This window comes from Hyla sarda, chromosome 4 (genome assembly GCF_029499605.1).
Source record: "Hyla sarda isolate aHylSar1 chromosome 4, aHylSar1.hap1, whole genome shotgun sequence".
Lineage (NCBI taxonomy): Eukaryota > Metazoa > Chordata > Amphibia > Anura > Hylidae > Hyla > Hyla sarda.
In genome coordinates, this window is record NC_079192.1 from 168,550,623 (window position 1) to 168,574,822 (window position 24,200).

The 24,200-nt window shown below is 40.9% G+C and overlaps 1 protein-coding gene across 1 annotated transcript; it reads right to left on the minus strand.

The window, feature by feature from the left end:
* Window positions 1–247: 247 nt before the first annotated feature.
* Window positions 248–22,708, minus strand: ULK3 (unc-51 like kinase 3). The gene is made up of 16 exons (XM_056572683.1): window positions 22,460–22,708; window positions 15,997–16,137; window positions 15,575–15,695; window positions 10,014–10,118; window positions 8,367–8,510; window positions 7,569–7,651; window positions 6,815–6,970; window positions 4,347–4,452; window positions 4,142–4,182; window positions 3,861–3,963; window positions 3,271–3,335; window positions 3,113–3,188; window positions 1,798–1,838; window positions 1,414–1,455; window positions 1,244–1,313; window positions 248–347 (listed from the first exon to the last, which is right to left on the minus strand). The coding sequence occupies exons 1-16, from the start codon at window positions 22,553–22,555 to the stop codon at window positions 331–333; spliced, it is 1,407 nt and encodes a 468-aa protein (XP_056428658.1). The 5' UTR covers window positions 22,556–22,708; the 3' UTR covers window positions 248–330.
* Window positions 22,709–24,200: the final 1,492 nt, after the last annotated feature.

The following is a 24,200-nucleotide window of genomic DNA, read 5'->3' on the forward strand; positions in this document are numbered from 1 at the left end:
ATCCTCTATCCTTTGGATAAGGGATAAGATGTCTAGGGGTGGAGTACCCCATTAAGGCCAAAATGACATCGGTCCTTAAGTGGATATAGACACCTGACAGCCGATGTACTCAAATGGGGACAGGACGCTTCACACATCTTATTGAAATAGCATACACATGCTGTAAATCAGAGGTGGAATCGTGAATGATTTCTTTAGCTGTTTCACATGACAGCTGTGTGGATACAGGAAAAAATAATACACCAGAGATTGGAAAATAATTTAATTTATACATAATATCACTAAGACCATATAAGAGAATTCCTTCCAAGTTAGAGTCCCTCAATGTGGCTACTGCAGAGAGCATGCTGAAAAAGAGAGAGGAAGACATTTAACATTATACCAAGATGTAGACTTTTTTTTCTCTCAAGCTCAATGGGGGAAATTTTTCATTGGTGTGGGCAAAGTGATTTTCTAAACAGTTTGAAATTGTTGGGTTTTTGTTGGTGTAATTGAACCAAATATATCAAAAAGGCGTACAACCGTATAACAAATTAGATGCAAGTACACACACCTTGCTCATGTAAAAATGTTGCTGAAATTCTAAGGCAGAAAATGAGTGTGCAAAAATGTCATGCTTTGTGCATTTCTTAAATAGGTTACCACTGCAAAGCCCATCTGGAAAATGTTCTACAACACTTTCTACAAAAGCACATAAGGTTACACCATGTACAAAGGTGTAACATTTTGGCATAAATTATATATTTTTATATATATAGACAATAAAACAGCTTTACCATTGATGATGAATTTCCCCCATTGTCCATATTGCTGTATTACTGCTCTGTAGTAAAAGCACGGCTGTAATCACACTACGGCAGCATCTGTTTAGATCTCCTGCAACTTTGGAGCTCGAGACTACAGTGAAACGGATTTCCCAGACTTGTATGTACAGCAGAAGAGAACAAAAAAAAAATTTACTGTTTACTAACTATTTTGGTATATTAATCTGCTATTTCGGTCCTGTTGCTGGAGTGCAATATATATATTTTTGGGGGGTCATAGACTTGCATTAAAAACTTTATATCCATATCCTGATCACTGTAGTCTAAGGCTTCAAAGTTGTGGGAGATTTAAACAGATATCCTGCTGCAGGAGCTCGATTGTAAAAACGCTTCAATATTCTATTTTATTTTTGCGGTATGTATCCTTTACTTCAAAAGAGAAAAAAGTGTAGAAGATAAAAAAAAGTGTATATACTCACAGCTTCGTACAGAGTCTGATAGCATCTCTTCCTGTCCGAGAGATTCAGACTTCCAACTAGACGTTTTCATCTGCAGTAAACCCGTCAAAGAGAGAACCTGGTTTAAAGATCCTAAAGAGCAAACATTCTTCGCACCCACCTGATGTGTTCTTTTCTTATCTTCTACTTACCTGCTCTTTCAGAAACTCGGCTCGCTTCATTAGTGCCTGAATCTGGATAAGGATAAGCACATCTAGATTACCCAAAGGGGTGGGAGCTGTAGCTCACAAAATAAAACCTCTATGGCAGCAAGTTGCCACCTTGGGTGTAAAGTGCATTTCTCTGCTAGAGCAAGGAACTGCTTGGCTGTTTAGCAAAAAATACTTTGTGGATTGGCAGATATGTAGGAACATATTAAAATTAAATAAGATTGGGCAGGTGGCTTAGTGAGTGTCAAAAATGATACAATTTATAAAAAAAACACCAGGTTTAGGTTCTAATATGCACCTAATACATTTCTTTCAGCCTATGTTTCTACCACAGCCTATGATTACTGTCTTGTCGGTTGTACTCACTTCAGCATGTAGTAGCTCCCGTCTTCTTCCAGCAGGTTCAGCTACAAGGACCAAAATGAAAAAGAAATCATCAATTTGTGTATTGAGGCCTATATGGCAAGACAAACTCTACACAGTTAGAGAGAACTTTCTGGCGGAGGCACAGATATCAGCTGATGAACATCATGACGGCATGGATGAGACATGCTGAGATGTCAGCATCACCTATTGTGACCATTGTGCACCTGGGTTATCGATATATTTGTGTCATCCATCATTGTAATTCCACCTGTGATGATAGTGAAATGACTGCTGAAAAGTGATCTTTACAAAACATGTTGGCCTATTATTAGGCTTGGTGGCTAGAGTGCAAGATTGCAGGGTTTTTGTAAATAGATTTGACATAAACATAAAAATATATATAATAATTTGCTGCCATGACCCAGCACCTGACACATGCAACCATTACACTGCATATCACTCCAGACTTGCTGCAGAACTACAAAAAAACATGCCACCCCCTGGAACACCCCTTTAAAATGAAAAGGGTAAAGTGTGTCCAAAGTATTGTTCTACATCTCAGGACATGTAGTAGATCTCAAATTTGGTGCATACAACTTTCAACAGTTTTCAGGACCCTTTTTATTAGCTGCACTCGATATGAATGCAAAATGTATTCTATAGCAGTCCTTATGTTATAAACGTTAATATGGGAAACATATGTGACAGACACTGGAGTTGGATGACTGCCAATATATAGGATGATTACTCCCAGGCCTTTCTTTATCATCTCACTGATCCAAACCACGCAGTCCTTAAAGCTGAGCCTACGTAATTGATGTGTCACATGAGTAGCTTGTCATACATATGTGCAGTGTTAAAGGCTTCAGCTTAAACAAAGAGGTGTCTTAACGTTTCAGCTCTTGGTATAAGTGCACATGATAGTAAATTCTGATATAAGGCTGATGCTATAACTTGAAGAACGTAGTAGACAACTGGAATCAGTAAATTAGTAAATCGGTAATATTTTCACATTGTTTGCTTACAATCTGCTTGATGACAGTGATCAATGTACAAAGAGAACAGCATTATATTGCTTCTTTCTCACCACAAATAACCCTTTATATCCCCTTAGGATGCAGCCATCCGGACAATAAACTAATACCTCGGTATTAGATCCTAAAACAGGTGATTTTGCTGGGGCAAGTCGGTGCAAGAAATGTACCTAGTTAGCAGGTCTCTGCACTAAGGGATAACCTTTCTAAGCAACTGAGGACACGCCTTGATATTATTCACTGTCTATAAGACCCTTGTCACACAAAATATTTTCACTCACCCGACAGCATTAGTATCAATTCCCCCAGACTCTGCTGGTACAGATCCAGAGCATCTGCAGCCTGGCCTTCTTCATCCTGCAGGGGCATTAATAATACAAGGAATGTATGGAATTTCTAGCAAATGAGTTTGCTGCTATTTGTTCTGCTGACTTGTTACCTTCACTACCGCAGCTGAGGCCACCTCCAAGGCAGCAAACAGACGTGGCTTGTCCAGGGACATCTCTTCATTAAAGGATTAAAAAGGCCTTCATTAGTTGTGGCAAAATATAAAAATATATACATGCCAAGATGAAACAACATAGCTGTAATGTATTAATGGAAAAAGGTAAGAATTTCTGTACTTTAGTCTTTTATATGATTTTTAGAAAAAAAAATTCAATCAAGAATTGCACTGTGTAAATTCACAGCATTTTGAAAGTGGGTATGAGAGCCAATGGACATAGTCCCAATATCCCAACCTCAAATCACTCCCCTGCATTGTCCATTTTACTGTGTCTTGGTAAGAGGCTCACTCACATATCCGATACTCTGTTACCACTATTTAAATTCTATATTGCCCCCATATTGCTATAGTATACAAACGTGAACCTCGGGTTATTTACTTATTCTCCTTTATGCACTGTTATTTGCTGCTATACATTTACAAGCACAACATCAAAAAATCTAAACCAAAAAAATAAACATCTATTTAAAAGTAAAATTTCAGGGTTTTATTTTAGCTACCCTTCAAAATGTGCTAGAACTCACCTTTCAAAAGCTCCCGTGATGGTATACCCTGTAGTAGCAGGCTCTTATTTTTAGATGACACCAGGACCTTTAATTCCTCAGCTCTGGACACATACTGACAAACCTGCACCATGCACAGAGTTTAATATTTTACACATAAACAGCAAAGATTGAAACTCTCCTTTTAGATGAAAAATTGTGCAATGTTGCATCTTGCATGTGAAATCTAGGATGCCTTTTATCATTCATTGCTAAAGACACAGGGTATGATTGAAGGCAGGAAACAGACACTTAGGACGAACCTTAGAACGGATGGCTTCTTTACGGCGAACATCTGTTTCATCTACATGAAATAATACAGTAGTTAAATGTATTTTAAAGCTTAATGTTTATGCAAATTAAACATCTGCAACCATTTCTAAAGATGATTTAAGTTGAAAAAAAAAAGAAAAACAAAACATATTAAAAAAAGAGGAAAGTAGACATTTAATAAAAATGAATACTTACAGTGCAGGGCAGGGATGAAGTATTCCAGAGCTCGGCAGTACAATGTGAGGGCGGCTGAATGCTCCCCAGCTCCATCTTTCTCTATTGCCTCCACTACAAAGGCCGCCTGTATATAAATCCAAAAGACAAGGTAAAGACAAAGCAAAACAAGACTAGAAATAACCTACAAAATATATTGAAGAGGTATTCCCATCCGAAGCAGTTATCCCCTATCCATAGGAGGGGGGTCCCGGGAATGAATGGTGTGCACTGTGCATGTGTGGCCCATGTTTGGCAAAGTTTGGTGGATGAATAGAGGGTAGGCTGAGCATGCACAGCGTGCAACAATTATTCCATTATTCTGTAGGTTATTAGAGAATGGCAGTCATAAATTAAAACATGGCAACAAATAACACCTCTGTTAAAAAGTAATCAAACCTAGAATTCTTAATACTTTGTATTGCCCCCTTTAGCATCAATGACAGTGTGCAGACTTTTGTAATAATTGTCTATAATGGCCCCGAACCTTGAAGGTGGCAAAGCTACCAATTTGTCATAGCAGAATGTTCCCCTAGAGTGGCTTGATGATATTAAGGTCAGTAGACTGTGATGGCCACTCCAGAATCTTTACCTTGTTTGCTGTAACCACTGGAGGGTCAACTTGGTCTTGTGCTTAGTGTCATTGTCATGCTGGAAAGTCTAGGAGTGTCTTATGCGCAGCGTGCAGGCAAATGAAAACTGTCTACCAGTATTTTCAGTTAACATTTATCTTGTCATGAATGCCCCTAATAACATCAGTGACCACCACCATGCTTCAGTGGGGATAGCATTCCTTGTTTAGGTCTTGTCACTTCAAATAATTGTGTGTAAAAAACTGTGAGGCGCGTCAAAGTGTTGTCAGGCATATTGTAACTTGAATTTTGAGATATCAACGAAGTAAAAGCTGCTTTCTGGCAACTCGTCCATGCAGCTTATTTTTGTTCATGTATTGTCGTATTGCTCTCCTTGAAACAAGCACACTGGGCCTCATTTACTAAGAGTATTGGGTTTTTACTAGTGGGAAATGTTGTTTCAGACTTGCAGGATTCCACCTTATTTACTATGAGGATCACAGATTTACAAATCGGGAACATTTTCCGACCAGCTTTTTCTAGGTGGAAACTTCCAGCAATTTATCCACAGGATTTTCTGTGAATTCAATAGTAAATAGGTCGGGTTGTGAAACCATGCCCCTTTTTGGACAGACCATGCCCCCTTTGCGATAGACCATGCCCCTTTTCGGCTTTTCACAGTGCAATGTCGGGTTTGTCAGATTTTCCTGGTGCACACTGTCTCAGACACTCTGCGCCAATATAACTCAACAAAAACTGGTTGGTTTCAGCTTAGTAAATGAGGCCCACTGTCTTTTTCCAGAGCAGCCTGTATTTCTTCTGTGATAACCTGTATATTTTTTCTTTGTATCCTGAATAATAATTATGTAAATTGATACTAAAACTTTTCTTGGTCTACCTGACCTTGGCTTAGTAGCAAGAGATCCCGGATTTTTTCCCTTAATGACTAATTGAACAGTACTGACTGGCATATTCAAGGCTTTGGATAGCTTTTTATATATCGTTTTCCATCCGTTGCCGTTACACAGGTCTTTTGACAATTCTTTTCGGCTCCCCATGGCTCAGTATCTAGCCTTCTCAGTGTATCCACGTGAGAGCAAACACACTAACCTTTACTTGCCATTTAACCTGTGTGTGTCACCTTGTGTATCTGTAAGGCTTCATTCACACTGCCGGCTGTCTCCGTCAGTGTGAAGTCAGTTACTTTAGGATCGATATAAGCCGGAAAACAAATAGTGCTTGCACCGTCTTTTTCTCTGCCTATTTTGTCCGAAAATAACGATGGCTGTAGAATATAATCGGGTCCATCGGAACCCGTTATTTACCAGTATGCTCCAACAAAATTACGGCAGGAAAACTGAAAAAAATATAAAAAAAGGGAGTTTGACGGCCAAATTTGCCGGAGCATACTGGCAGTGTGAAAGGGGCCTAACAAGACCCAACATTCAAGGAAAAAAAAAAACTTTTAATAAGGACCATTTGGATGTTTTCCAGTATTATTAAGATTAAAACAAAAGATTCAAGTCATTTGGTGAATATAAATGGCTTTATATGATTACTATTCTTTAAATAAAAGACAATGCCAACATTTCACAAATGCAAAATTTTGAGTGTATCTGTATATACTTAGTTTAGGTTAATGATAAAAATGGTAAAAAAAATAGGGGGGAAAGTCAGATTTATTTTACTCCCAAAATTACATTTGGAATGCTAATATATGTGTATATAATGTACATGACAAGACTAATGTGCAAGTGTCAAGGCAGAAACATGGAAATATTAAAACAATGGTCCAGTCATAAAAAGAAAATGGCTTAGGTGGTCAATTGCTCACCAAAAAAAGTAAAAGGCAGAGCAACGATAAGATAAGATACTTACAGCTTTCTGTAAAGACTCCGCACATGGCATGTGCTCCAAGTCCACAAATGGATGGTTAAAGAAATCTGGGAAAGAAATACGTTGATCCGGGTCTCTTACTAACAGTCGCTGAAGAAGATCACGACATTCTGGGGAAACCCGTGGTCTTGTTGGGAGCTACACATGGCAAAAGAAAAATGAGGTTTAGAAAGCTATTACTCTCAGATGCACTGCAAAGGAAGTTATATTAGTGAAAAGTTGGTCATACATTTGCTAAATTATTTGAAGCAAGCCTCCCTGATTTCAGTGGGATCCAAAAAAATCTAATGTAAAAATGCACAGCCACATGTTCAAACAAATGTTTCCCAAAAGAGATAAACAGGGTATCAGTCAGCATAAGCATCCAGTTTTTCTCAATTTTGCATGTCAACAAGTGTCAGTAACCTGAAAATTACACTACTTTTAATATGCCACATACAGCATCCACACAGTACTACAAAAAGCACCACATCTACAAGTGGGTTGTCCAGGATTAGAAAAATACATCTGCTTCATTCTAGAAACAGAACCACGGCTGTCCACAGGTTTTCCGCAGTACTGCAGCTCAGCTCTATTGACATGAAAAGGGCTGAATGCAATGTTACATAAAACCTGTGGACAGGCATGACACTATTTCTGGAAAAAAACAGCCATGTTTTTCTAATTCTGCACAACAGCTTTAATGGCTACAATACACTAGCATCAGTGTGCCCTTTATCATCCTCACATGTCTTACCTCTATACTTTGGTTGCTTCTTATCTTTTCTTCCAGTTCTGAGAATGACCTAGATGCAAAAGGTGCTCGCCCAAATAAAGCCTCTGAGATGAAAGAGAAGTGACTGATGACATATGGAGCAGAAATGAAAACAGGACAAGTGATTTGTCTAGAACACACATTCCTTCTCCAGCTTCTATGGCATTCTTAGCACACCCTCTTCAAGGGAACCATCATTCTTATCTCAATAAGCAGAAAAACTATCATCACATTACGATAAAAAGTCTTTAGGCATATGGTTATCTGTAATATTTAAGAAAAGTTAGGTTTACACAGTGTTTTTGCAGCATGTCACCAGTATACCTTGGCATACCAGTAAAAAGGTATGCAGGAGTATACTATGGCAAACTTTATTGGACTTAACACAGTCTACTAGTGACAATGTTAAGTCAAGGGTGTATATTTTTATTTTGCAAGCCTCAAAAGTGAAAGACCACAGTTTTGAGTCCTGCAAAATTAAAGTATATGTTCAAGAAATGGACTGAATATACTGACTTGTAGACTACATTTAGCCCATTTAATTCAACGGGCACACTGCAAGTGTGCTGCTTATACATCGGCATACCTTTTCACTGGTATCCCAAAGTAAAATGCAGTAACAACCCAGCCTTATTCAGTTGTAATGAAGTCCATTAACCCTCTAGTCAGGAGACATTATTTATATTTTTTATATAGAAATAGACTAATGTATATGCTTCAGTGTATTGTGACAGTAATGTAAAAAATAACACAAATTAAAAATAGCCTGAGAATTCTTACCATACAAAATAACCCCAACAGACCAGAGGTCTACTCGAGCATCATAGTGTTTACTGCATACTATCTCAGGAGCCATATAGAGAGGAGATCCACGTAGTGCCTGAGGTGCATCCTGGCATATCATGTGCTGGGCAAAACCAAAATCTAGTTGAAACACAATTCAATTTAAGAAGGGTTATCCGGTGTCAGAAAATTGTACGTACATAAACAACTTTTCAAAAAAATGCAACTTTACAATATACTTCCGTCCTTGATTCTAAGTGCGTATACCCCTTTTTTCAATCCTTCCTTTTCAATCCCTGCATTGCTGCACTGTACCTCCCATGTGATAACATGTCATCAGTTTTTCAACATCCCAGGAGGCTTGGCTTTCTCTGGTGTCGGTATCCAAACCAGCCCGAGTGATGACTGCCTAGTCTAGTCTCAAAGAAGTAGGCTCTCTAAGTGATTCATGCTGTGTCTGTGTGATGGGAGTGCAGCCCTTCGGCACTGGTGCCGTTTTTCATGATCTCACATTGGCTGACATCCAGGAGATGCTGACCTCATTCGGTTCAGTGACTGTGTAAACAGAGGCTGTGGAAGGGAAGGAGGGATTATGGAGCGAAGAAGTGCACGGAATGTCGGGAGATGTAGTATTGGGCAGCTGCTTTTACATTTACAGACTGGGTACAGGAAATGAATTGTGAATTTTAGGACTAATAATGACAGAGGCAGCCAGATAAGCACTAATAATACTTTGCTAAGCAATGTTTTGGTGTTTTTTTGTTTTTTTTTGCTCTGTGTCGGATAACCCCTTAACCTAAGCAAAAGAGTACATAACACTATTAAACTAGTAGTACAGCAAAAATAACTTATTCTCTATCCAAAGGATAGGGGATAAGTTATAGATCTCCTGAACGGGTGCGTGGAAGTCTGCAGGAAGCGGCCGTACCAACCCCCGCAGGAAGCTGTGGCCGAAACACCCCCTCCATGTATCTCTATAGGATACATGGAGGGGGTGTGTCGGCCAGCGCTCCGTCCAGGGGTCGGCACACCCCTTCCAGTAAACTGCCGGGGCCCCGTTCAGGAGATCGCCTTTTGATAGGCGATAAGTTATTTTTCACTACAGAACTCCTTTATTTCCATATCAATGTCTAAAAGTTAACCATTGTTGATACATTATAGCAATTGTTTTATGCCTACTTGTAAAGTATTTGAAAACTATGTTAACTGTGAACTAAAGGTGACCATACACATTCAACAACTGGCCACGGAGCTTCCTCTTAAGGAAGCACTCACCTACTTTAAAACGTATCACCTATCCGCAGAAGGCAGTGTGTTGGCACACGCTCCATGCACTTTCTTTGGGAGTGCCGAAGATACCAGAGTACAGTGCTTGTGTATTTCTGCCGCTACCATATAGAATGCATAAAGCGTGATTAAACGCTTATCCCCCTATCCTGAGAATAGGGAATTAGTTTTAAAATAGTGGGGTTCCCCTTTAAACATGCATGTTTATTTTCATAGGGAGTGGGGAATAAGCTGCTGTCAGAACACTCTGGCAGTAGTTTATCTCCTGTGGGCATCTTAAAATAAAACATGTCCGATCCTTCTTTCCACCAACACCTGCTATCAGGAAAGAGTTAGGCTGAGAATAACCAAACTCACCAGCAAGCTTTAGGTAGGGCTTATCAAAGCTACTAAGTAGAATATTCTGAGGCTTCAGATCCAAGTGTGAAATATTTCTCTCGTACAGAAACTTCAGAGCACTTGCTGGAATGAAGAAAAACAAAAAAAGCAGGTGTTAATTTATATTTTAAGCAATCCTTAGCGCTGCATAACTATAGACAGTATATTATTAGTAAGTCATTTTTTGTCATGACTGTTATGATAAGCTTCAAAGTCCAGAAGCTTAATCCAAATTCTCCTGGATCCAATCTGCCAACAGAGCCACCCGTTACCCGCCACTTCACTAGAATCTAAACATCTCCATATGCTCCAGCACAGTCCTAGGCCTCTTCACGTGTACAAAAAAAATGAGACTGTGTCAAGCTTACAAAGCAGTTTCATCTAAAACAGTCCACTTGTACTGCTATTGTGCACAATGTGGGACTGTACCTATGTTGGTCTGATCATTTGTAAGAAAAACTGATACCTGATGATATTATGACCTTGATGGCTTTATGTTACTGTCAGTTTCTGCATCCCAAAGGGCCACAAGTTTTTGTTACAAAGTAGGATACGCACTTCAAACACTTTATCAATCTGTGGCTCAGTCGTCTTCTTTATTCTCTATTCACATATGTTTCCTAATATCCCGACAGCTCAAACTCTCTGCACGTCATGGCCTTAGGGTAAAGCCACATGTGACATGTTAGGCTCCTTTCACACTATATTTTGCTCCATTTTAAAGACCTGTTATGATGTCCTGTTGAGAAAACCCTTAAAAACGGCCGTTAAACGGCCATTACAAAATCCCAATTCTCAAGTCTATGGGATTTTTTGATTATCTGCTATCACCTGTTATAGCCCGTTATAAATAACGGATGTTATTTATGATGGGAGAAAAATTAGTGCATGTAACATCAGTTATTCGTAACGGGCTATAACGGGTGATAACGGATAATCAAAAAATCTCATAAACTTGAATGGGATTTTGTAAAGGACGTTTTTAAGGGTTTTCTTAACAAAACATTGGGACATTATGACGGGTCTTTAAAACGGAGCAACATATAGTATGAAAGGAGCCTAAGCTGAAGATATTCCACATGGAATTTTTGTGCAGAAAATCTGCAGCCTTTCTTGTTGCAGCAGTGTAGAAAATCATCCACATGCTGTGGAAAAACAATTTCTCACAAAATCTGTGTGCAAAACTGACATGCAGTGCGGTTGAAATCTGCAGCATTTCAATTTACAGTGTGGATAAGATTTGTGGTGGATTTTCCCCACTGACTTAAATTAAAAAGTTTAAATTCCACCCAAAAAACTGCAATGCTGCAACTGCAGAATGTATCATTGTTTATGCATTTGAAGGGATTTGTTTATACTGTTTTGTTGGTCATATATCATGTGTAACTGAACCAAGTTTTATCAAAATGCTGCACATTTTTTTTTAATTATTATAAATAAATAGGTTAGATCTAAATAAGTTGGTCAAAGTGTGGTCTTGGCTGAAGTGAGATTGCCCATAAATGTGTGACAATATTATATTGTTGCACTGGATAAAACAGCTCCGGCTACAAAAGTCAGAGCACATTTGACTTCATACTAAGGAGTATTGATAAATAAGAATAAGTGTGGAGGCAAAAAAGTCCCATAATTTTTTTTACAAATTTGTGATAAAATGAGTGACAAATGTGCACAGAAAAGCTGTGTAAATTCCTCCATTGAGTTTTTTATTTTACATTTACATATTCTGCACTTCCATAGATGCAAATCCACACCAAAATCCCCATATTAATTGTCACTGAAAATTTCCCAGCTGAAATGTCTACCCAAAATTTCTATGTGAAATAAAAAAAAAAAAAAAACTAACACAAATATGTTTGATCCCTGATGTATTTATAGACCACCAGAACTAGGCTGCAGTGCTTCTCTGTCCTTATTGGGCAGCCTCCTCTTTAACCTCTTTTTTCCAATTTTTCACAAAATTTCCAAAATCGGAATTTTACCAGTTCAGTTTTTAAGTAGATTTTAAGGGCTTTCATATAATAAATACCCCAGAAATGACCCCATTATAAAAACTGCACCCCTCAAAGTACTCAAAATGACATTCAGAAAGTGTGCTAACCCTTTAGGTGTTTAACAGTAATAGCAGCAAAGTGAAGGAGAAAATTCAATATCTTCATTTTTTTTACACTCGCATGTTCTTTTAGACCCAGTTTTTGAATTTTAGTAAAGGGGTAAAAGGAGAGAAATCCCAGCAAAAATTGTAACCCAATTTCTCTTGAGTAAGAAAATACCTCATATGTGGATGTAAAGTGCTCTGTGGGCGCAGTAGAGGGCTCAGAAGGGAAGGAGCGACAGTGGGATTTTGGAGAGTGAATTTTGCTGAAATTGTTTTAGGGGGGCATGTCGTATTAGGTGCCAGAACAGCAGCAAAAAAATAAATAAATAAAAAAAAAACATGACAAACTATTTGAAAAAACAATACCCCTCAAGGAACGTAACAAGTGGTATAGTGAGCCTTTACACCCCACAGGTGTTTGACAAATTTCCGCTCAAGTTGGACGTGAAAATGAACAATTTGATTTTTTTTTTTCCACTAAAATGCTGGTGTTACCCCACATTTTTCATTTTCACAAGGGGTAATTGGAGAAAAAGCCTCCCAAAATTTGTAACCCCATTTCTTCTGAGTATGGAAATACCCCATGTGTGGACGTAAAGTGCTCTGCAAGCGAACCACAATGCTCAGAAGAGAAGGAGCGCCATTGGGCTATTGGAGAGAGAATTTGTTTGGAATGGTAGTCAGGGGCCATGTGCGTTTACATAGCCCTCCCGTGGTGCCAGAACAGTGGACCCCCCACATGTGACCCAATTTTGGAAACTACACCCCCCACAAAATGTAATAAGGGGTGCAATGAGTATTTACACCCCACTGGCGTTTGACAGATCTTTGGATAGTGGGCTGTGCAAATGAAAAATAAAATTTTTCATTTTCATGGGACACTGTTCCAAAAATCTGTCAGACACCTGTGGGGCGTAAATGCTCACTGTACCCCTTATTACATTACATGAGGGGTGTAGTTTCCAAAATGGGGTCACATGTGGGGGGGATCCACTGTTCTGGCACCATGGGGGCTTTGTAAACACACGTGGCCTTAAATTCCGGACACATTCTCTCTCTAAAAGCCCAATGGCGCTCCTTCTCTTCTGAGCATTGTAGTGCACCAGCAGAGCACTTTACATCCACATATGGTGTATTTCCATACTCAGAAGAAATGAGGTTACATATTTAGGGTAACACCAGCATTTTAGTGAAATATTTTAAACTTTTTTTTTTATTTTCACATCCAACTTTAATGAAAATTCGTCAAACAACTGTGGGGTATTAAGGCTCACTATACCCCTTGTTACGTTATGTGAGGGGTGTAGTTTCCAAAATGGGCTCACATGTGGGTGTTTTTTTTTGCATTTATGTCAGAACTGCTGTAACTATCAACCACCCCTGTGCAAATCACCTCAAATGTACATAGTGCGCTCCCACTCCTGAGCCTTGTTGTGCACCCGTAGAGCATTTTACGTCCACATATGGGGTACCGTATTTCCATTCTCAGAAGAAATTGTGTTACAAATTGTGGGGGTCTTTTTTTCCTTTTACCTCTTGTAAAAAAATTTTTTTTTACAATAACAGGCTGGTGTAGACCCCAACTTTACCTTTTCATAAGGTGTAAAAGGAGAAAAAGCTCCCCAAAACATGTAATGCAATTTCTCCCAAGTACGGAAATACCCCATATGTGGCCCTAAACTGTTTTCTTGAAATATGACAGGGCTCCGGAGTGAAAGAGCGCCATGCGCATTCGAGGGATTTACATAGGGATGGACTCGGATGCGAGTGTTCGAAACCAAAAAATACCCTACGGCAGTGTTACCCAAACAGGGTGCCTCCAGCTATTGCAAAACTCCCAGCATGCCTAGACAGTCTATGGCTGTCTGGTGTAGTGCCATATTTTGTGTTTTGCCGTGGAATGTGTTACATGACTCAGCACTTTCCAGTGCTGGATTAAGACAGCTCCATTGGCTGACACGCACACACCCGCCCCCTACCATTGGTTTCAGCGCGTGTCACGTGACCACAAATATTCTGTCTCAAACACGGTTCCCTTCAGTGTGAGTTCGGCTACCACAGCAAGAGGATGTCACCTGCTGTGCGTCTGCAATGTTATTTGCGACTGTAATGTAATTGATTCCCCGCTACAGGGACTGTGCGCCCGCGAGGGGATCTCAGTGCTGAGCTGACATTACACTCATTCCCCGCTATGGGGATTGTGCGCCCATGGGTGTCATAAGCTGAGCGCAGCGGCTGGCATCTTATACACATGAGCACCCACCCCTGCCAGCAACCAATGGTAGGGGGCGGGAGTGCGCCTGTCAGCCAATGGAACTGTCTTAGTCCAGCACTGGAAAGTGCTGAGTCATGTAACACAAAAATATGGCAGGTTTTGTTTTGCAACAGCTGAAGGCTCCAGCTCAATAGCTGGAGGGGAATGTGTATATGTAGTGTTTTACTTTTTATTTTCTGTTAATGTAGTGTGGTGTTTTAAGGGTACATTCACACGGGCGGGGGTTTGAGCTGTGATGGAAAATGGGGGGGGGCGCAGCAAATCACCAGCTATTGCAAAACTACATCTCTCAGCATGGCCTTTGGCTGTCCAGGCATGCTGGGAGTTGTAGTTATGCAACAGCTGGAGGCACACTGGTTGCAAAACTCTGAGTTAAGTAACAAACTCTGTGTTTTGCAACCAGTGTGCCTTCAGCTGTTGCAAAACAACAACTCTCAACATGCACTGACAGAGGGAGGGCATGCTGGCAGTTGTAGTTATGCAACAGCTGGAGGCACACTACTACAACTCCCAGCATGCCCTTTGGCTGTCCGTGCATGCTGGGAGTTGTAGCTATGCAACAGCACGAGGCACACTGGTTGCAAAACACAGAGTTTGTTACTTAACTCAGTGTTTCGCAACCAGTGTGCCTTCAGCTGTTGCATAACTACAACTCCCAGCATGTACGGTCTGTCAGTGCATGTTGGGAGATGTCGATTGCAACAGTTTTTTATAACCAGTGTGTCTACAGTTGTTGCAAAACTACAACTCTCAGCATGCACTGACAGCCGAAGGGCATGCTGGCAGTTGTTGATATGCAATAGCTGGAGGCACATTACTACAACTCTCAGCATGCCTTTTGGCTGTCGGTGCATGCTGAGAGTTGTAGTTTTGCAACAGCTGGAGGCACACTTTTTCATAGAAAAAAAAAAAGTGCCTCCAGCTGTTGCATAACTATAACTCCCAGCATTCAGACAGCCAAAGGGCATGCTGGGAGTTGTAGCTGTGCCTCCAGCTGTTGCAAAACTACAAATCCCAGCATGCCCTTTGGCTGTGCATGCTGGGAGTTGTTGCTTAGCAACAGCAGGAGGCTAACAGGTCTCACCTCCTGCTGTATCCTGCCACCTCAACTGCTCCTGCTGTATCCTTCTGTATATTTGTCCAACTGCTATAAGAAAAACTACCTACCTAGCTGTTGAAGGAAAATTTGTGTATTCTTCTCTGGAAGAATACGACGGGTCCGGATAAATCGAGATAGGTCTCCACCAGCACAGTACTCTGTGATGAGAAATATATAATCCCGGTCCCACTGCGATACATCCATCCAGCATATACAACAAGAGAAAAAAATCAAGTGAATATAATGAGGTCAAAATATAATAATAATAAAAAAGAAAATAAAAAATTCTCTGAAAATAATAAAATGGTTTTCCCAATCCAGCCTTATACTTCTCCTTTTAAACAGGATACACTTCTGGCCTTGGCTCATAAAACTGCATCAAAAGCAGCACTTTAATATGCATCAAAGACTGCAGGTGTGTTTCCATCCTAAAAAGCCACTAATATGACCCCTGCAAAGCAAGGAAAGCAAGAACATTGCAGTAGCTGACCTGGAAGTCCTTCAGCTCAAGAATATGTGGATGATGGACGGTTTTCAGGATCTCAATTTCTGTCAGTAGGTTCTCCACAGAAGCCTTATTGAGGCTTTTCTTGCTGACGCATTTAATGGCCACTACTTCACGTGTGTTGTGCTAAAAAGAGAGGAAAATCATAGAAGGTGCATGTTAGGAGTGCATCAATACAATATAGAGCCACAAATGAGCACTCGTCCCACTTAAATCAGAAAGACTTGTATGGAATGATTAAAGGACTTCTCTGGATTTGTAGGAGTAAAATTAGCTTAAAAAGAAAGTCCATGAAATGCACATGATTTACTACCTGGATACAAATAATGGATTTACAAATACTGTCTCATGGTTAGACCCTGCAAACTTAGACTAGACACTCCAAAAATACTCCAAATGAATAAGTCGCTCAGGCTGCTGTATAAATAAATCTGCCACATCTGCAGACATGTTTAGACCACCTATTAGTTGGCTTACTTTATTTTAAAGTTTTATAATGAAATTTGGATGGATGGAGTTACACACAAGTCATGTCCTTTCCCCACAAAGCCAGAAGTCATGAAAGACAGTTTTTGGTGTAAATCTGCCCTTGTATGTATAGATAGCACTCCATCACTCCATCTCTATCTTTACACATACAGAGAGCTCCATGTAAACCCAAACTGGAAATGGCACAAATCTGCAGATTTACAACACTAACGTTCATCACAATGTCTGCGGAAAATCTGACTGGCTTCTAACATGTATACTTTCGATTTAGAAGCATTTTCTCATATTAGGGCTTCATGCACACTTCTGCATTAAAAGGGGTATTCCAGGCCAAAATTTTTTTTATATATTAACTGGCTCTGGAAAGTTAAACAGATTTGTAAATTACTTCTATTAAAAAATCTTAATCCTTCCAATAGTTATTAGCTTCTGAAGTTGAGTTGCTGTTTTCTGTCTAACTGCTCTCTGATGACTCACGTCGCAGGAGCTGTGCAGTTCCTATGGGGATATTCTCCCATCATGCACAGCTCCCAGGACGTGACATCATCATTGAGCAGTTAGACAGAAAACTTCAGAAGTTAATAACTATTAGAAGGATTAAGATTTTTTAATAGAAGTAATTTACAAATCTGTTTAACTTTCCGGAGCCAGTTGATATATAAAAAAAAGTTTTTGCTTGGAATACCCCTTTAAGGATCCATATGGTATCCTACAAGAAACCACATGGCCCTGATTAGAGATGAGCGAACTTACAGTAAATTCGATTTGTCACGAACTTCTCGGCTCGGCAGTTGATAACTTATCCTGCGTAAATTAGTTCAGCTTTCAGGTGCTCCGGTGGGCTGGAAAAGGTGGATACAGTCCTAGGAAAGACTCCATCTTTTCCAGCCCACCGGAGCACCTGAAAGCTGAACTAATTAATGCAGGAAAAGTCATCAACTGCCGAGCCGAGAAGTTTGCGACGAATCGAATTTACTGTAAGTTTGCTCATCTCTAGCCCTGATCCCTGTACCCTAGTGATCTGATAACACTTTCAAACTTTCCTGTGGGATGCCACCCCCTGGCAGCAGTGTTTCCCTTTCACAAATCTCTGCACTCAGCAAAGCCGTGATATGTTCCTTTTTATTGCTGAACAGTCTCTATGGTTACATCTTGTACGATTATCTATATCATTGTATATCCTGTGATGCCGACGTTTATTCATACTTTCAATAAAATGATTTAATGATATCGTTTTTTTTTTTTTTTTTAAGAGAAAAAAAAGGATCCATATGTTATGCATCCATTTGCTCCCATACTGTAGCCCATACAAGCAGAGCTAATAGGAGAAAATACGATTCTCCAGGGAGGTACAAAGACGTCATTAGAACAAATGATATTATAACAGGTATTCCTTGTATAAAGTAGAGGGGTTTTCCTGTTTTACATATAGATAATACTTCTTTACTGTATAAATAAAAAGTCCTACAATAGGGATGCACCAACACCAGAGATCACGGTTGTCAGAATGGAAAGAACTACACAACTTTCTCTGTAATATACAGCAGCTGATAAGTACTGGAAGGGTTAAGATTTTTAAACAGAAATAATTTACAAATCTCTTTAACTTTCTGTCACCAGTTGATTTGAAAACTTTCTTTTCCTTCCGGAGTACCCCTTTAAAATAATGTTTCAATTCTGCAGCATTTTCAAGATATGTGGATATTCCTGGCGGCAAATCCATCCTGCTCTCAGCTAGGGCTGGGTTCACACCACGTTTTTGCAATACAGTTCCCGTATGAGGTTTTTGATAAAAAATAAACAGATTCTTCAAAACCTGACCAAACTGTATCAAAACGTGTGTACAAATTTTTATCTGTATACGGTTTGAAAAATGATGTCTGGTTGCATCCGTTTTTTAAGAAAAAAATGTATAAGTTTTTAACTTTTCATTCCATAATAAATAAGTTTCACTTGTTTGATTGAAATTCCAAGAGAAAAACTGTGCAAAGTCAAAAACCGTATGGAACCGTACACACATACGGTTCTGTATGGTTCCCACTGACTCCCATGTTAAAAAAAAAAACTAAAAAAACATATGTGTTTCAATACGGGTTTTCACCCGGACCAAAAACCATGGTAGGCTACAGTTTTGGGTACGGGAAAAAAACTGACAAAACCGTACAGGATGCAAAACGGACACAATCTGAGGCATCGTTTGGCATACAGTTTTCAAATTGAAAACTTATACGGGAACTGTACAGGGACCATGCTCAGGGAGCTCAATACATTTCAATGGAATTCTCGTGTCCCATTCATACATCAGAATTTCTGCTGCAGGAATTCCAATGAAGTGAATGCAATATAAATTTGTGCAGAATTCAGAAATTCTGCCATGTGAATCCAGCCTAAAGGTAGGGTCACATGTAGCGCATCTGCAGAGTATTTGACGCTGTGGATGCGCTACTGACTGTCTCTAGAGTGTGCCTTCTGCAGTGCCTGTGCGTCCTGCTTTGTCTGCTCGCAGCTGCCATGAGCAGACACAGTGATTTATGAGTTGCCGTGCGCATGTGCAGTGTACTCACAGACATCGTGGCTGCTCTCGGCCTAGATCAGGGAGCAGGGGGAGCGACTGCAATGTCTGTGAGAACACTGCGCATCCACATGCTACTCGCAGATCCCTGTGTGTCTGCTCATAGCTGTGGATTGCAACTACGAGCAGACAATGCAGGACGCACAGGCACAGTGTAGGGACTGTCAGTAGCGCATCCGCATCTTCAAATACACTGCGTATGCGCTACGTGTGATCCTACCCCAAGGGTAGGAAAATATGCAGCAGCAAATACACAAAAAAATACAGCATGTGTGACTCTACCTTTAGGGTACATTTACACAGACGGACTTTGCTGCGGATTATCAGCTGCTTTTTTTCTGCTGCTTATTTTTTGCTGGTAAGTCAATGATAAAATAAACAGCTGAGACATGTTTGGCTACGTAAGTAGCTTTATCAAGAGGCGCCTCAATCTGCAACTAATGCAACAGCTATAGGCACCCTGATTGAAAACCACAGGTCTTTTGAATGGATGCAGCTCATTTATGTTTCACTGGGTGGGTTGGCTGATGTGTGGGAGGGAGGAAAATGGAATTATGGGAATTGTAGGCAAAAAAAGAAAAATCAAACAGGAAATACCAGTTCACTAAAAGCCAGCCACAGTGTTATGGTAATCTCACAACATAGCCATTTATCCCCAAGACAAGCGCAGATCCTTCCTAAGCATGTCCATTACTGCCTGCCAGGTATATACTAATATCACCTTATGGTGAAGAACCCCTTTAAGGCTAGGTTTCCACATAGGTTTTTTTCTGTTTTTTATTTTTTAGAAAACTGCCACTGCAGTTTTTGAGCCATAGCCAGAAGTGTATTTAAAAGGAATGTGGATCCTACTGGATCCACTTCTGACTTTGGCTCAAAAACTATAGTGGCAGTATTCCAAGAAACGCCAGAAAAAAAACCTGTGTGGAAACCTAGCCTTAGGGTTTGTTGATTTGTCCAGGAAAATATGCAGCAAATCCTGTATGTGTGAATGTACCCTATGACAGTGTTTCCCAAACAGTGTGCCTGCAGTGTGAGCTGTCTGGGCATACTGGGATTTGTAGTTTAGCAACAGCTGGAGGCTGCCTGGTTATGAAACACTGCCCTAAGAGCGCATCTGCCAGTTTTATACGGTTTTAAGAACCAAATGCAAAAGGGACCGTGTAAGAAAAAAAGTGGGAGCAACAAATAACATAGCAACCTCCCAAAAAATCTGTGCTTTCCTCTACAGTCTCCCACCTATCTAGCACAGATACTTCACCCAGGCTCCAGGGAGAACCTACTGGCAGCAGCCAATCAGAGGCCTCGGGGGTCACATGCTATACTAAGGCTATATTTACATCGGGGAAGATTTATCCAAACCTGTGTAGAGGACAAGTGGGGCAGTTGTCCTTAGAAACCAATCAGATCACTTCTTTTATTTTTCAGAGGCCATTTAAAAAATGAAAGAAGCAGTCTGATTGGTTTAGGCTGCATTCACACTTTGTTTTTACATTATGGGTTCCGGATCCGGCTGGGGGAGGGGCAAACCGGACTCTCCCGTACCCCAGCCGGACAAGCGCTGAACTCCCATTTACTTTAATGAGCCGACCAGAGTCAAAATGTGACTCCGGTTGGCTCATTTTTGACCCGTATCCGGTTTTGTGACCGGACATAAAACTGTAGTATACTACGGTTTTAGATCCGGTCAGGAGACCGCATGCAGCGCTGGTCCGGCTCGGGCACGGGAGAGCCTGGTTTGCCCCACCCCCAGCCAGATCCGGCAACCGTAATGTAAAAACGAAGTGTGAATGCAGCCTAAGGACAACTGCACCATTCTTCCTCTACACAGATTTTGATAAATCTCCACCACAGTGTAAAACTGAAACTGAAAATGATCTGTATATTTCAAGGCAGGAATGCTTCTCAAAGACATGTTTTTTATGGGTGTGTAGTCAAGAGGCATTTTTTATTTAGAAGCTTTTTCTAAGCTTACATTGGGTGCAGATCTGACACATTAGTCACATGTATTGGGTGCATTATTTTGTGCTCCCACTGATTTCAATGTAAGCATTAGATGTGTAATATACATATATATATATATATATATATATATATATATATATATATATATATATGTCACTTCTTTTTTTACACTACAAAAATTTTTTTTTTAAACACCATGATGAGTATTTTCAATGTAAACCAATGGGGTGCTACTTGGGGGTGGGTTACCTGGCCGCAATGGCAGGTACCATAGAAGCTACTGATCAGTCACCACGGTCACATGCCCATAGGCCATGAAGCCCATCATGGCGGGAGCCTGCGGGCATCATCCGGAATCGGTGGGGACTGAACAGGTGACTAGTTTTCTTCAGAATATATAATCTCTATTCCCAGTTTACTAATAGGGCTATGGCCTTCACCAGCCGCCATGACAGGGTGTGACTGAGCAGTCATACATGTAGTATTGTGTGTAAGGCTAGGCTGCAAAAACGTCCCCAAATAACGCCACAAATGCTGCACAGCATTTTTGATGACAAACCGCGACTAGTTGTTGTCAATAGAGAAAGTCAATAGGGATTTACGAGATGCCAAATCTACTTGTCGTTTTTTCACTCATCTTTGGGATCTTTATGTAATTTGGGGCTCAGCGTCAGTTTTCCAAAATCGCAGCATGTTGAGACTTGGCGTTTATTTGGACAAAATATTGGCGTTTCTCTCCCACACCACGTAGGTTTAGCATTGGTGATGAGAGAATCACATGACTTATGATAAAAGGAAAAACGCAAAAATATAAACACCATGACTAAAACCAACTATTAAAGGAGATATCCAGTGGTGAAAAACTTATCCCCTATCCTAAGGATAGGGGATAAGTTTCAGATCGCGGGGGGTCCGACCACTGGGGCCCCTGCGATCTCCTGTGCGGGGCCCTGACAGCCCGCGGGAAGGGGGTGTGTTGACCACAGCACAAAGTGGCAGCTGACACTCCCCGTCAATACAACTCCCTGGCAGAACTGGAGCGCTGCCTTCGGCAATCTCCGGCTCTGCCATAGCGATGTATTGAGGGGGGCGTGTTGGCAGCAGCTTCGTGCGGTGGTCAACACACTATCTGGCCAGCGAGCCGGGGCCCCATACAGGAGATCGTGGGGGGCCCAACCGCTGGGGGGGGAATACGTTTTTCACCACTGAACTACCCCTTTAAGAAAAGCCACAAAAACCGCATCTTGGGAGTGCAATATGAGGAAAGGTTTTTGTGGTGTATTTTTTTTTACAGGTCAAAAAAACGCCAGAAAAAAACCGAGTGGAAACTTATCCTAAGGCCAGCACATACATATGCACATGCTGCCATACAATGGCTATCATGCCTGGTACTATGCCCACAATCCCACCCCCAGCGGTTACCTTCCTGTAGGCCTTATACACGGTGGCATAGGTGCCGCTGCCCAGTTTATCAGTCAGAATGAAGTCATTAAGCCGAGGGGGGGCCCAGCTAGCCATGGTGTGCCATGTACCCTCCGCGTCTATGTCCGTACACCACGGTCTATGTGCCACCCTCAGCGCTCCCGGCCGCCTGGTATATACCGGGCACCATGGTGTTGTTGTGGAGCTGTCATTCTACATTGCACTTCCTTATTGCTGTTAAAGGAACAGGAAGCTGCGAGCCGAGGAAACTGACGACTAGCGCCATCGTGTGGTGGAGCGGCTATATGCGTCTGAAAGTCGTTCCTATGTTTATACTGTTATTATTCACCAACTAATAAATGGACCTAGATGTAGGATGCGCCTCCTGTAAACATGACTTACAAAAAAATATATAAATACTTTTTACACATTTCCTATCACAATCTGGGATGGGTTTTAAGATACAATTGCGTTTTTTTTGATGCCAAGATTAACATAGTTTACATATAAAAAAAAATCAGTGCAGGCTTTACCTGTGTGAACAGGCCCTTAGGCTGTGTCAGACCTGTAGGTCAAAATTCACTGGACATACACTGGATTTACACACAGTATTTTGGTAAGTCATTTTAGCCAACTAGAAGTGTAATAGCTTTCTATTAGTTTTTCTCTTTGCCGGTACCATTTCTGGTTTTAGTTGAAAATATTGACCAAATACAGTGCGTGAAACCAGCCAGAGAAAAACTATAATGGAAACATCTATTTTTGAGCGGTCCAAGCGGATATTCCGCACATTTTAGTACCGTGTAAACATACCCTTAGGCTTCATTCACACGGCAGAATTTCCAGGCAGAATCCAGCAGAAAAATTGTGCTCAGAAATTCTGTGGCAGCAGAGTCCCATTGTTTTTAATGGGATTCTGCTGCAATGTGAAATTTCCATGGCGGAAACATCTCTCGTAGAAATTCCAGTTATGGCCTCCGCAGTAAGAAATGACATACCGATTCTTTCTGTGGAATTCACTTGGAAATGCTTTGCAGTCTATGGAGAAGGCACAGTTCCCAGCCCAGACATGTTCTACCAGCGTCCGCTGTCTGTGGAATATCCCACAGAAACATTCCAGGAGGACATGCCGCAAAAAATCCACTGTGTGAACATATCCTTAGGGTATGTTTACACTACGGAATCTCTGCTTGAGGAGTCCACTGAACTAATCTAAGGGTACGTTCACACGCACAGATTTTTTTAGCGGGTTTTCCGCTGCGTATTTGAAAGTGGGCGGGCTCTTCTCGGCTGTCTGCAGCAGATTTTCCACAGCGGAATGTACACTGCAGAAAATCCGCTGCAAGCCCCATTGAAGTCAGTAGGGACTGTGGCGGATTTCCCGCAGCGTAAATTCCGCCGCGGAAAATCTGCTGCGGACAGCCGAGAAGAGCCCGCCCACTTTCAAATATGCAGCGGAAAACCCGCTAAAAAATCTGCGCGTGTGAATCCGCGCTCCGTAACCATACAGGACAATGCTTATTCTATACACACGGCGGGGTATTCTTCAAGAGTGGTTTAGCTTGCATGAAACTAAAATCATGACTGTGTGTGTTTTTTTTTTTGGTTTTTTTTTATTAAAAGGGGTACTCCGGTGGAAACCCTTTTTTTTTTAAATCAACTGGTGCCAGAAAGTTAAACAGATTTGTAAATTAATAATATGAAGAAAGCACGTGTGTGCACTCACTGCTCAGCTGAGACA

Excerpts from the sequence above, each read along its gene's own strand:
- ULK3 (XM_056572683.1), bottom strand. The coding sequence starts at position 22,555 with ATGGCTAGCTGGGCCCCCCCTCGGCTTAATGACTTCATTCTGACTGAT. Across the intron at positions 3,964-4,141 it reads AAGAAGCCATCCGTTCTAAG|GTTTGTCAGTATGTGTCCAG; the intron begins GTTCGTCCTAAG and ends TGCATGGTGCAG. Across the intron at positions 3,336-3,860 it reads ATCACGGGAGCTTTTGAAAG|AGATGTCCCTGGACAAGCCA; the intron begins GTGAGTTCTAGC and ends CCTTTAATGAAG.